General features: G+C 47.3%; 1 protein-coding gene across 1 annotated transcript in view; it reads right to left on the bottom strand.

Moving 5' to 3' along the window:
- Positions 1–13,891, bottom strand: part of ZMYM4 (zinc finger, MYM-type 4) — a 50,327-nt gene that overhangs the window by 3,482 nt on the left and 32,954 nt on the right. The window contains exons 18-29 of the mRNA XM_015407803.1: positions 13,029–13,172; positions 12,520–12,557; positions 11,467–11,611; positions 10,500–10,621; positions 8,768–8,936; positions 7,351–7,404; positions 6,550–6,729; positions 6,196–6,290; positions 5,404–5,575; positions 4,827–4,978; positions 3,705–3,816; positions 2,721–2,969 (exon numbers count right to left, since the gene is read on the bottom strand). Of these exons, the coding sequence (XP_015263289.1) occupies positions 2,721–2,969; positions 3,705–3,816; positions 4,827–4,978; positions 5,404–5,575; positions 6,196–6,290; positions 6,550–6,729; positions 7,351–7,404; positions 8,768–8,936; positions 10,500–10,621; positions 11,467–11,611; positions 12,520–12,557; positions 13,029–13,172 (1,632 nt within the window). The remainder of the gene's footprint in view (positions 1–2,720; positions 2,970–3,704; positions 3,817–4,826; positions 4,979–5,403; positions 5,576–6,195; positions 6,291–6,549; positions 6,730–7,350; positions 7,405–8,767; positions 8,937–10,499; positions 10,622–11,466; positions 11,612–12,519; positions 12,558–13,028; positions 13,173–13,891) is intronic.

The following is a 13,891-nucleotide window of genomic DNA, read 5'->3' as shown; positions in this document are numbered from 1 at the left end:
ATTGGAAAAGAAAACTGTTTCTTTGGAAGATCAGATGCTGCAAGTGCAAATGGATAAGGCCAACATGGTCCTGCGCTTCCAAGGGGTGCCAGAGAATAGAGGAGAGAATCTTAAAGAACTTATGGGTGAGCTACTCGCCCCAGTAACAGATATAAAGGTGGAATTATTACTTAACGACATGGATGTGGCCTACAGGTCATATTCAAGATTTATAAAGAAAAATAATCTGCCTGGGGAAATTGTAGTAAGATTCTCGAAGAGGCACGTCAGGGATACTATCCTGAAAGCAGCGGCTGTGACACCCCTGAAGGTGTGGGAGAATGCTGTCAGAACGCTAAAGGATATTCCATTTGAAGTAAGGCAATGCAGAAAGAAATATAAAGAACTTGTGCTCTTCCTCCAAACAATTGGATACAAATGGCTATTTCCAGAAGGAGTAACATTTAAGATCAAGGAGAAGAAGGTAAAGATTGACTCTGTTCTTAAAGTTCAAGAATTTCTAAAGGAGCAGCTGGGAAGGTCAGAGGACGAGAAAAAAGAAGAGGATGGCAGGTCCAGCTGGAAACTGGTTCATCTGGCGAGGATTCTTTGTCTAAGCACAGGGCAGCAGCCCCGAAAAGTCCCTACAAACTGTGGAAAAGAGAGAAGAAGAAGTAAAGGCTGAAGGACTCTGAATTGTGCCTTTGGGAACTTTGGTTCCAGGGGATGAGGGGGGGCCACTGTTATTGGGCAATTAAATGTAAATGGGGAGGGTTAAAAGTTCTAAAAGTCTGACACAGTTCATAAGAAGTACAAAGATGAAAAGATTGGATGCAAAAAAGCTAGTTTGAGGATCTCCTCTCTTGGGTTTTTAGTCAGTAGTGGGTTCTTTACTTTTTCCCTTACATGTAGTTTTCCCCTTCCCTTTTCTGTTGTAGTTTTTTGTAGTGTTAAAAAAATTAATAAATCCGGGGGCTTAAAAAAAAAAAAAGATACGTAGAATAAATGGGTTAAAGGTTAGTGAACAGGAGGAGGACTGGTTTAGAAGGATGGCGGGGTATTTGGGAAAGTTTAAAAAAATTGGGATGATTAGTCAGTTAATAGGAAATTGAGAGGTTAATTTGATTATAAGATTAAGATGGACGTTTAATAGAGCAATAGAGTTGTACTTGGATTGATTGTGATATAATACTGTATGGAATTTTATTTATGTATCTATTGCCTGGAGGTCGCACATGGGTGGTGTTGGTGATGGAATGTTTTATAAAATTAAACAATAAAGAATTATTTAAAAAACAACAACAGCCTACTGAGAAGATGTTCTCCCCCAACATATAGGGGGAGGTTGATGTGCAAGAAGGACCTCAAGCCTTCGCACTGATATACTATTTAACAGTTTGGCCATCTGTGTTAAATGAGGGAAACGTTCAAGTTGTGAGCAGTGTTCCCTTCTAAGCTGAGTTAGTGTGAGCTAGCACACAGTTTTCTAGTCTCCAGCTCACACATTTTTGCCTTCGCTCAGAAAGGATGGCTCCAGAGCAAACTAATTTATGCAGTAGCCAAATTGCTTGCTCATATCTTTAATGCTAGTAGCTCACAGAGTAAAAGTTTTGCTCACAAGACTCCTCAGTTCAGAGGGAGCATAGGTTGTGAGACCACCCACCTTTGGACTAAAGAGAGACAGCGTAGGGTAGTGGTTAGAGTGTCAGCATAGGCTCCAGAAGACCCAAATTCAATTTAATTCCACCTTTTCTTCAAGGAGCAGCTCTCAACAATTCTCCCCTCCTTCTTTCATATCCTCACAACCACCGTGTGGGGCAGGTTAGACTGAATGAGAATGTCTGGCTCAAAGTGACCCGGTTAGCTTTATGGATGAGTGGGGATTTGAACCCAGTCCTAGACCAACACCTTCTCATAGGTACAGTGGGACTCAGCCATGTACAGGCAGAGGTTCTACTTTTTTAAAGTGTGCTTAGTAATCCTAAGGACAAGGAACTTGGAAAGAAAGAGAATCTTACAAAGAATACTATTACAAGAGACCAATCTGCCTGTTGTGGGCCTGCCTGCCAACACCTTCTCAGATGAGGAAGGGATGGAGGAAGCTGGCCTCAGCCCTCGGATGCTGCAGGAAGACCCACCAGACAAGGTGGAGACTCCATCAGGTGCAGACAGGGTGTCTCAGACTGCAGTCAGCATGCCACACCCTCATGTCTGCAGACCAGGATCAGAAACTGAAGCAGAGGCCCTGCAGCCACCAGCCTCACCCCTGGGGTCGTCAGAGCCCTTGGAATGCTGGAGAAGGCAGGCCCAGAGGGAGGGGCAGAAGTGGCACTGCGTTGCGCGGTTGGCAGCCCAGTACCATGCAACCTCTGCCTGCAAGTTGGAGTCATTGCAGGATCAGGGCTGACAGCCCTGGGGGCTGCTCAAGCCACTGAGGATTTGCACCTGGCCTTGAAGGACTCCTGATAAAAGCAGCCAGGAAAGGGAGAGGCAACCAGGAAGTTGCTTGTTCACAACTCTTGTGTGCTTCTGTGCGCTTCGATCTGAACTGTGACCTGGATTGTGCTCTTTGGATTTGCCCTTCTGGACTCTTGAAAATCTGTGCTTTGATCCTGGACTGTGCTTGGACTATGCCTCTTGCTCCCAGGTGCCTGCCGGAACTAGGACACTGCCCTTCCATCAAATACATTCACCAAGGCAACACCTGCCATCCCCACAAAACCCCAAGCTTAGCCACACACCTGAGTCTATCTCCTGTTTTTGGAAAGGAGGGAAGAAGCGTAGATAAGTAAGCTTAGTGTTGTACTTCAAAGTCCGGGTGCGTCGCATGACATGTGCAAAGGACAGCTTCATGTGCTCACTGACGTTCTTCAGCTGGAAGTATTTGGTGTTGAAGAAAAGCAGCGTGTTCAGGAGAACAATGGGGGAGTAGGCGCCCAGCTGCTTGCACTCCCATAAATGCTCCTCTTCAATCCTTGAGAACATGTAACCTGGGAGGCAGGGAGGAAAGTGAAGAAGAGAGACCCAGTCAGTCATTTATGACTGGCCAATTTCTGGTGGACTTGCAAATAGGGCTGCCAAGTCGCCCCAGGGGGCAGGGAAACCCCCGCCCCAGAGGCCCGTTCCCCGACGTCGGGAAATCGGGCCCCGGGGGGAACCCCGCCCCAGCATGCGCATCACCAGGAAGTGACGCTATAATGCCAGGCACGCTGGGGGCGGGGTCACGGCCATACAAGGGAAATCTCTATGGTTTTCCCTTGTATGGTCGTGGCCCCGCCCCCAGCGTGCCCGGCGTCATAACGTCACTTCCTAGTGACGTCCCCGCAGCGCGCGCGCACACACCCCGGGAGCCGCCCAGGAGTCCCCCACGGAGGAGGTAAGTGCCACTTGGCAACCCTACTTGCAAAAGATGCTGGGCTAAATGAAACTTGGTCTTTGTAAGTGAGGCACTTTTTACCCAAGAATACCATGGAACACAATTGAATTAATGCTTTAACTGTTAGAAGATCTGGAATATTCACTCATGTGTTAAAATTCAAAAAAATGTTGGAAGATCATAGGGAGTTTAGTTTCAAAAATGGGGAGGGGGGAATAACACAATACTAAAATCAACCCACCCCTAATTTACTAGACACCATTATCTCCTTCCTTAGACAGGGCCGGGCCCCCTGATATACGGTGAAAGAACTACAACATTCTGCACAAAACAAAGACAGCAAGCTTACCGCTTGGAAGTATTGTAGGCTCCCAGATTTTTAACAGTTTTGTGAGCTCGATCATGAATCTGGAGTAGGGCTCAGTAAAAATGTTGTCTAGCCTACCATTCTCAAACAGGTACTGTCAAGGAAGAAACAAACAATGACATAAGCTTGTGCTCTGTGTAGAGAAAGGCTAACAGATTTAGTTCCTTTCCTTCTAAAGGAGGGAAATCCCCTCGTCAGCATTCTCGGAGGCTGGTCTCCTCTCTGGTCGCTTTGGGAAATGGCCAAGGAAATGGGGTGCTACCTCCACCCCTATGTTCTCACCCTCTCTTATGTACAACAACAAAATGCTGAGTCAAGACCCTTTGGTTGTGCAGAAGAGTCCTCACCATGGGTGGAATTCTCTTTCCCAGAGGTTTGCCAAAGGCCTGTGTAACTTCTGGAAGCAGTGTAAGAGGTTTTTATTCTTTGCTCGCCAGGAACAGAATGAAAAAGTATACTGTTTACTCACCCACAGCCTAAGCTATACCCAATTCGGCAGATGAACAAATTCAAAGCATTTCTGAAAGGCTATCATTGGAGCACAGCTTCAGGAAAGAAGGCCCTAGGCTAAACAACATGAAAGGACTCCATCCAAGTCTTGATCACATAAATCAGAGGTCCCCAAATCCCTGATCCTATGGTCACCTCTGGAATTTTGAGATGGGGTGGTGAGGGCTGCCCCAAAATGGCTTCTGTATTAGGCACAGCCAAACCCAAAATTGCTGCCTCAGGAGGTGGAGCCAAATACAATACTTCCCTTTTTGCTTTGCAAAAGAATCACAGAAGTGGAATCAAAAGAAGGAAAAGAGGGAGTGGAACTACAAGCCCAGTCCTTCTGATCTGCTAGTGGTTGTGGCTGCTGCTGCAGTCATGGCAACCACTTTCATTTGAATGATGGCAGCCAATAACAAAGCCCTGCTTACAATGGCCCCACCCACTTTCTGCAAAGCTTGGCAGGCACCAGGGAAGTACTGCTAGGCATCATGGTACCCACAGCTGCCACGCTGTGGAAGCCTGATGTAAGCAGTCCCATTGCTGGCAACTTCCCAAGGCACATCTGCAGAAATGAAGGATTGGATAGTGGCCCTGAGGAAGAATGGTTACCTGCTGAATTCCAAGGCACAGGTATAAAATGCTGTCAGGATCATACTTTTCACCATTTGGTCGCCGCACCTCCTGGATAAACTGGCACAACCCAAAACTCAGCTCCGAAAAAGGACAGGAGAGGATGTCTTCTTTGAGCTTCACGGGCCGAACTGTAAGGAACAGAAGCGCTCAAAATATCAGCGCTGACTTCTCAGAAGAACGACTGCACGAGTAGAAATGTATACATCTTGGGGACACAGGGTGAGGCAGCCATCAGAGTGTCTGACTAGGACTGGGGAGACCTGGATTCAAATCCATGCTCAGCCCCATAGTTCATGAGTGACCTTGGCCCAGTATCTTTTCCTCAGTCCAAGCTACCTCACAGGGTTGCTTGAAAACCATGTATGCCACCTTGATCTCCTTAACACAAGCCCCCCCCCCCCAGCATTCTTGGATGACAAATTTCCAGGATCATCCTTGCATATCAATTCCCTTATCCCATCACCCCCTAGAATGATTCTGCTGAAAAACAGAAGGCCTGACCTTCCCCCTCCTCTGTTCAATCCAGAGAACTCCCTGCCCTCGAACATGTTACCTCCAAATTTCAAATCTCCGTGGTCTTCCTGTGTGTTTTTCCACTGAACCCAGTTCTTCCAGGCGTTCACCCCGTACATGTACTTGAGACTCATCCCGGAAACAGAACAGCCAGGGTAAGAGCTTTGCATCAGCATCCGAGGCTCCACAGACACAATGGACTTCTTCCTCCCCTGTCGGAGACCCAAACAGTGCACAAATGTCCCACCAGAGCCACACAAAATATTAACACAAAGGCACTCCCCCAATCACAGAGGGAACGGGGGTGGCACCTGGGCCATCCCCGCCGTATCAGGAAATCAGCAACTGGTGGAACCAAGACCAGATCTGCTCACCCTTAACCTGCTCAAGCCCCTCGGAATTTACAGAATCCAGGAGGGGGAGATTTCAGAATTGTTCCCATTCCTTATGGCCTCCACCCGGTATATATTTTCCTGACTTTCTACTTGAGTTGTGATCAGTGTGACTAAGGATGCTAGGAATGAATTGGTGGGGGAGGGGTGAAGAGAAGGGGCAACTCGTCTTCCCATCCGCCTCCACCCTCAATTGGGACCCATTCTGCAGGCAGGATATGAAGGGAGCCGCTAGGTTTTTCATACATTGATTACAGTAAAAGGGTTGTGGGGAGAGGGTGGAGAATTAAGGAAGGCTTGGGGGGGGGGTAAAAAGCAGGTGTGAAACGGAGGGGGAGGGTGCCACCTTTTCACCACAGACCACTGCCCCACCCCTGAAGTGCCACGGGCTGTTCCCTAGAAAAGGTACATAATACACCCAAGAAGACAGTCCTCCATACCCTTCTTTTCGGTTGTGGGAAACCATCTCTGTGTCTCCGCCTTGCTCGTGCACGCGAGTGAAGACCTAGCCCTTTGCTGATTGGGTCAAAGGAGTCTAGTTTTGAAACAAAAGCAGAAATTTAGCATAAACCTGGGAGCCAGAACAGCAGAACTGGCCGCTGCCATAGCATAGGGGTTGCGTGGGACAGGTGGTGGTTCCCAAGACAATAGATCAGGAAGCCTTGCCTAAAATTTAATTAACTTTGATAGCAGATTAGCCACTTGCAATTATGGGTGCAGAGAGCACACGCCTCTTGCCCAGAAGAGGTGGTACATTCCACACTTGGTTGCATTTTCCTTCATGGCTGACAAACCTGAAGGGAAGTCAGCCTCCAAGTCCTGCTCCAGCTCCCCTTTGGAGAACTGCCTTGGTTCCGGCTCCGGCTCCGGCACTGCATTTGAGCGCAAGGCGTAATGGTTCAGCTCATCTTCCCAACTGTGAGGGGTTGACACAGCTTCAGATTCCAAATCACCGCTGTATGTGCTGCCTTGGTCTGTAACAAAGTGGGACCAGGAGGGATGAAGCACAAACAAGAGAAGACCAACAGGGTTGAATCTAAACAGGAAAGCCATTCTTCAGAGGAAGGCCAAGAAGCTGTCAGGGAGGACAGGAAGCAACTAGGAATTCCTCTACCATGGCTGGTTCCAGCTCCAAAATAGAATCCCTTTCATTTGGCTTCTGAGTGCCAAGGATAGGCTATCAGAGGGAGGACAGTAAGCACTGAGGAACATCTTCCACTGTGCCTCGTTCCAGCTTCACTTGAGAACCCCTTCAGCATTCAAATGCCAAGGAACGCCTATCAGAGAGTGGACAGGAAGCAGCTGAGATCCAATTAAGAAGAAAACCCCCTGCCCAGGGAAGACATGAGCTATGTTTTAATTGTCACTTGTATAGGTTCTCTAATTAGACACAATGGAAGCCAAACCTGGCTGAGAAGTAGGGCAGAAATACAATAAATAAATAAAATGGAATTACACAGTCCAGAGAGGTCAGAACTTAGTATTCTATTGATTGATACAATCTGCATTCCATTCTTTCTCCTAGGAGACAAGAACCCTCATCCCTATACACACAAGCAATTTACATGGTATTATTTGTAAACCTAAGTACCAACCTTTTTCAAATATCTTCGGGTCCAAGAAAAGCTCATGGTCAGAGGTTTGAGAGCCTGCAAAAGTGGAGAAGAAAATAAGATATGCCAATAGAGTCGGAGTAAAAACAAAATGATCCCCAAAAGCTAAATAATTACATCCCCAAAGTGGTAGAGGGCAGGGTTTTGTTATTATTTTTCTTGCATTATTAGCTTGCAACTTAATTTCACGGGCCCCTTGGGCGTGTGAAATTTCATGGGCTCAAGGGTGGGAGGTGGGAATCTGAGGGAGAGGATCCTGTCCTTTCCCCTCACATGACACATTTCCTGCCCCTCCACTTCCCTTCAGCCCTTACGCCCACTCTCAATAGGCTCAAACCTCAGAACTGCACAGGGGTTGGGAAACAGCTTTCGGACTTCAATTTAAAAATATGCGTAGCCTTCTCCAGAAGCAAGCCCCTCTTTAGGAGATCAACAGTACAACTGTAAGCAGAGTCACAGCCTTCTGAGCACACAGACCCCAATGGACTTTGAAGGGAGTAACTCTCCTTAGGACGGCACTATGACAGAGTCGCTTTCTGGCAGAATCAGGGGGAGAGCTGGCGGAGCTCAGTTTCAAGCTACAACAGTGATTCACCATGTTTTCATCAGAGCCTTTTCTGGTACCCATCCATGTGTCTGAGGAAAGTGGGCAGAGCCTTTGCCTTGCAGGCCCTGCCTGAGAAAGCTCCTCCCACCTCACTCTACTGCCTACCTGCCACCGCCCAGCTGATGGTGGTCAATGTTCCCTCTAAGCTGAGTTAGTGTGAGCTAGCTCACAGTTTTTTTAGTCTCCAGCTCACACATTTTTTTTGTCTTAGCTGAGGAAGGATGGCTCCAGAGCAAACGGATCGATGCGGCAGCCAAATCGCTCGCTCACAACTTTAATGCTGGTAGTTCACAAAGTAGAATTTTTGCTCACAAGACTCCACAGCTTAGAGGGAACCTTGATGGTGGTGCCCCTCACCGTCTCCCAGGCTCCCCAAGTACTTACCGTGATTCGGCAGGGGACAAAGACGTCTTCGCAGGATCATTCCCGCGGGGACAACAGACGCGCCGCACCATGCCATCGCCAGGAAGTGACGCCGGGCGACGCTCTGGCAATGGGGCCAGAAACTCGATGGTACCATCGAGTTTTCAGCCCCATTGCCAGAGTGTCGCCCAGCGTTATTTCCTGGTGACGGCATGATGTGTTACAGGGAGAAACGTTCCGGCCGGGGAACATGTGTCCCCCACCGGATTGCGGTAAGTACTTGGCAACCCTACTGTCTCCCCAATTCCAAAGCTGCTGACAGGGGACCCCTGGGCTACGAAATAAACTTCTACACACACAACCAACTTCCCCAGGTGGCTCTCTCCCCTTCACCAGCTCCTCAAATGCTTTATAAGAAAAGCCATGCACCTCCTCGAGAGTGCTCCTTATCCTTCTCGTCTTCTGCAATCATTTCTGCCATGTGGAGGAGATCTGCCTCGAAGGGGTTGCCAGAGTTCTTCTCCTTGGTTTCTGGAATGGATTCTACCGCCTTGCTAGCGTTCTCAGGGCCGGGGGGGACAAACATGGGAACAGGGACCTAAAAGGGGTTTGATTCATGGCAGACAGGTTAGGTAGACGAACAAGCAAGGCAAGTGTTGAAGAAAGGAAAAAACACACACTCGAGGAGTGATAGTTTGTTGTCACCAGTTCTCTACGAGGAAAAGCTAGCGAAAGAAGGAATTTCCTAACTGCCCTGGTTTCCCACAAGCTTTGTAAATCACTTGTCATGTAAGGGACAAAACACCAATCCTTCCTCAATAGGAAGTCACCTAACCTGAAGGGAGTTTAGGGCAGACGGCTTCAACCTGTGGCTCAAGAGCCAACTGTGGTTCAGTATGAAACCAAATATTGTTCTTTTAAAAAGAAAATCAAACATTTAAGATGTTCTGGAGGGGCAGGCAAGGGTCTGTGATGTGGACAGCAGGCAAAGAGAATGAAGGCTTCTTAAAGATGTTTTACAGAAAGGGACATTAGAGAGGGGAACAGCTGCCAGGAATCCAAAGGCAAACCATGGCCAGATTTATGCCAATGCATCGGAACAATTGTGCAGGGTTTTACTGTGTATATTTAGTGTGAAACCTCATATGAGCCACTTTCTACTAAAGGACTAGGAACAACCAGTGTTTGGCTGCAGAAACTTTATGGATGGTTGATCAACATGGCAGTTATCGGTAGTGGTTAGCTGTATAATGTAAGTTATGTGAAAAGTGCTTTTACACTGGCTCTGTATCGATCCTCTTGCTCTGAATTTTGATGTTGTAGATGGTAAACATTTATTATATATGGCCAGCTGCCCAAACAGTGATAAATAAAACCACAATAAGAACTCCACCGCTTCTCAATTTACATCTCAACAATGTAGCAGCAAGATTATCAGGCCCAGGGCTTTTTCCACCCTCGATCAACAGCAAGCATCTATTCTCTTGCATGCTGATGACATGGCTCTATTGTCCCTCATGAGGATGTTGTACAGCCTTAGCAACTTCTGCACGGAAGAATCATTACTTATCAACTACTCTAAGATGAAGGTTCTTTAATGGTGAAAGGCTGCAGGTCCCGGGGGGGGGGGGTCTTTCCTACCACAGAAATCCCTAGAGACCTGGCCTCACCCCTAAAGTGAAGCCCATCCTGAAGGATACTTACTTAAGACGTTTTCACTTACCAGCCACCTAAGGATTCCTCCATGGTCCCAGAGGGGGCATACCTTTCCCCATCCTCTTTAAAGAACAGCTGGGCAAACCCTGGTCTATTGTTGGGCCAAAAGCTAATGTCTAGGGGGCCACCAACAAACTGCTGGTTGCTGGGATTCTTGAAAAGTGACAGAGACTATGGCAGCCTTTGTTTGACCCAGCAAGGCACTCCTTATTGTTCTTAAGCAAGACTGCCAAGTCACAATCTCTTGGCCCAGACTATTTAGGCCTCAACTGTTAAAAGATCCTGAGTATGTTCATTTGTGTGCTTCACCTTGAGAACCACCCTAAAATACTACACTCCTCTCGGCAAGGGGGGGGGGCGCATTTGGGACTCTTAGAGTCAGCCACGAGACCACCTTCAATTGGCCAGGCCACCTTCAAAGCCACTGTGTTTCAACATCACTTACAGGTATTGGCAGTCCCAGTGGAAATGGTGTGTACTGGGTGAACAGATGAAGAGGAACTGGCACAAACACTGGTACAGGAACAGGCACCATAAGGACCTTAGGTGGGACTTCCTCCTCCTCCTCTGTTACATAATAAAGAAAATTCAAATAAGAAGTGAGGTCCTTGGAAGGGAGAAGGTTAATAGGGCTTATCTATATTTCCCCGCGGGCTGTTATCTCTGCCTACCACAACCGCTACTCCCGACTCGCTATACCTTTCCACAACTGACAGGTCTCCACATGGCCACTGGGGCTCATGCACATGTGAGAGATTCTTAAATGAGAGATTGATTATAGGCCAGCAAAGGCAACCTACAGCCCAGGCCCTGGGCCAGGGGTTCCCAACATGAGGTCTGTAAGCACCGTGGTGCTTGCTGGCACCTTTCCTGGTGCCCATCAAGTATTTTTAGACAGTGGATGGGGCCATGTGCGGTCATGCCAGGCAGGGCTGCCGACTGGCTGTGCAGCTTAAAATAAGGTCGTTCCAGTGGCACCTGCACCCACAGTGTTGGCTTCACACTCTCTCAGTCATTTCCCCCCAGAGTTCTTTTTAAATTCCACACTCAGGCGTCCTCTGTTTGCATCTCTCTCTCTCTCCTGCGGCAGCCATTGAGTGGTCGGCTTCACCTCCTGTGGCAACTATTTCGTGCTTGCACCCACTGGCCTATGTCAGAATGCCAAAGGTGCCCACGGGCATAGCCCTAGGCTCAGGACCCCCGGAAACCAGCTTACTAGGGTTTGGTTTTAGGATTATTAAGAAAGGCCTCGTAAAGTTGTGTGTGTGTGTGTGTGTGTGTATGTGTATGTGTGTGGCATGACTGAAAGTCCTATTAGGCTTTGCTAAGCAGGGACTTGCCCTGATCTCTTCCACTCCAGAAAATGTACTTCTCTGGAAGTGGACTCTCCAATGCAAAGGGGAAAGACGAACCTGTCTGGCACTCCTTGTGCTGTGTATGGGGCTTGCAAGAAGTGGCCTTCGTCTGCGTGATGGGCTTGCACAGCAAAGCTTTGTTCTTTAGAAGCCGGGGAGGCTGCGAAGGGGGCAGCTTCAGAGCATCTGTCTGGGTACTTGCCTGGTTCAAAGTCAGAAAAGTACAGTCAATAACTCTTTGCCTAAAAGGAGGGGTCAGCTAGACAAACCAGATCAAGACTAGCCAGTCTCACGTCATCAAGAAGCTTAACACTATCTCTCAGCTAGATCTTAACAGGGTGTTAAAATCTTGCACTGCCCACCAGTGTTCCCTCTAAGCTGAGGTAGTGTGAGCTAGCTCACAGTTCTTTAACACACTGCTGTATCTGCTTAGCTTGCTTCATCCTCTGCTAGATTTTATACTTTGGCTATCTAGTAACATTTGGAAGTCTCTCACTTCCATTCTAAGCGAACTGATGATCTTGCGCAAGCCTCTTTTTGTACCACCACCCTCCCTTGTGCTGTTGTGTATATAAATTGGCCCTGATGGATTTACACTCCCGTGCATCTGATGAAGTGAACTCTGACTCACAAAAGCTTATGTTTGAATAAATTTTCTTAGTCTTTAAGGTGCTACTGGACTCCTGATTTAACTTCCTCCTACCCAGCTATAATCTCCCTTCACTGTCAACCAAGTCTCCATGTCTTTTCCTTTCCTTTTCTGATATCCCCGCAGTACTGAATATTGCCCAACAATCCAACTGGCACACATACACGCACCCAGCCCTGACCTCTGTGGTCTAGCTTGCTTTCGACAATGCTGCTGGTATGGGTCTTTAATTTATATAGCTCCTTTTGCTGTGTTCACCCTCGTTTATTCTTCTTCTTTGGTTAACCTATTTATAAACCGAGGCCTTTCCCCATTCTATGGCAGGATATGTTTACATTTTTTTTAAGTGCTAAACAATAGGACCAATAGCCACCAAAAACTTCCTAAAGCTTCACAACAGGAAATTTTGGGCCAAAAATTGCAATAAATGAATGTTCCTGAAATTTGCTGGGTAAACTTACATCTCCAATGATCTTTGCTGTTACAGTAGGAACGGCACCTGTTAAGTGAAAAAAGGGAGTGGAGAAGAACACCATATATCTCTCTGTAATAGCTTGAATGGTTAGTCCTCTGTGGGTTCATGAATTTCAGATTACAATAAGTAGCACTCTTTGGCTGTGTCCACATTTTGCTTTCAACAGTATAAGTCAGTTAACTGGAATCCCAGGAAGCTACGGAGGGGGGGGGAAAGAGACGACAGGGACCAACAGATTCAGCTGCATTCAAATCACTTCCAGCATGGTGTGGTGGTTAAGAGTGTCAGACTAGGCTCTGGGAGGGCCAGGCCTGAATCCCCGCTCTGCCAGGGAAGCCCGCTGAGCGGCCTTAGTCCAGTCACTGTCTCTCAGCATAACCTACCTCACAGGAGTGTTAGGATAAACTGGAGGAGAATGAAATAAAGCTGCTTTGGGACCCCACTGGGGAGAAAGGCAGGATATAAATGAAGTAAATACATACATAAAATAAATACCTTGCAAAACGTTATTGGAATTTGCAGTGGGCTGGGCAGCCGGTGCGCTGGCGAGGGAAACCACATTGGCAATAACTGGGGTGGAATCCTTCCTGAGAGAGGGAGGAGGGCCTGCTGAAGATGCTGGCATCATGGAAAGATTTGCTGGGTAGGAGGAGCAGAAAGAGATGCAGTTGTGTGGATGTTAATGTGATTGTGTACATCTGCTTGATTAATCAAGAATCAAGAGAAGGGAAAACGTGTGAACCAACTGCTGAAGGGCATGGTATTTCAGTGACGCGAGGCATCAAGGAAGCGTTATCTCTGGGACTAAACCTGTGATTCACACATGCAGGTTTTCATTTGTGAGAGCCAGCTCCAAGGTGCACCAGCCCTTGCAAACTACCTTGAAAGGGGGATACTGTTGCTGCAGGAGGCTATGGTAGTGTGTCCCCAACACCAAATGAATGAAGACTGTGGGTTTGAACCCCACCTGCTATACATCCTCCAGTTATTCCAGTCTAAGAGGCACTGAAATCAACAGAGTGATTCTGAAAGGGACTGCAGTTCCATATGTTTTAAACAAGCAATCATACTGTTACCTAATGGGGCTTTGAAGAATTGTACTGTTAATTGGACATTTATAACAAAATAAGTACTTTAAAAAGAGAGAAACAAGACTCTTGATGATTTTTATCCTGAATTCAGACAACTTCTCTCTCTCTTTCTCTTTGCTGAAGCATCCAAACAGCCATAGCTCAGTTAGATTTGTCCTTTCTCTTTAGCCTGAAGGAAGTCATGCATTTCCCCGTTGTGGAAAATATACTAATTTCTATTTTTATCAACTCCCCCCACCCCCACTCTAAAAAATCTCTCATTTGGAT

This window comes from Gekko japonicus, unplaced genomic scaffold (genome assembly GCF_001447785.1).
Source record: "Gekko japonicus isolate JY-2015 unplaced genomic scaffold, Gekko_japonicus_V1.1 scaffold2944, whole genome shotgun sequence".
In the NCBI taxonomy this organism is placed as follows: Eukaryota; Metazoa; Chordata; class Lepidosauria; order Squamata; family Gekkonidae; genus Gekko; species Gekko japonicus.
This window is presented reverse-complemented; position numbering and strand designations above follow the sequence as displayed.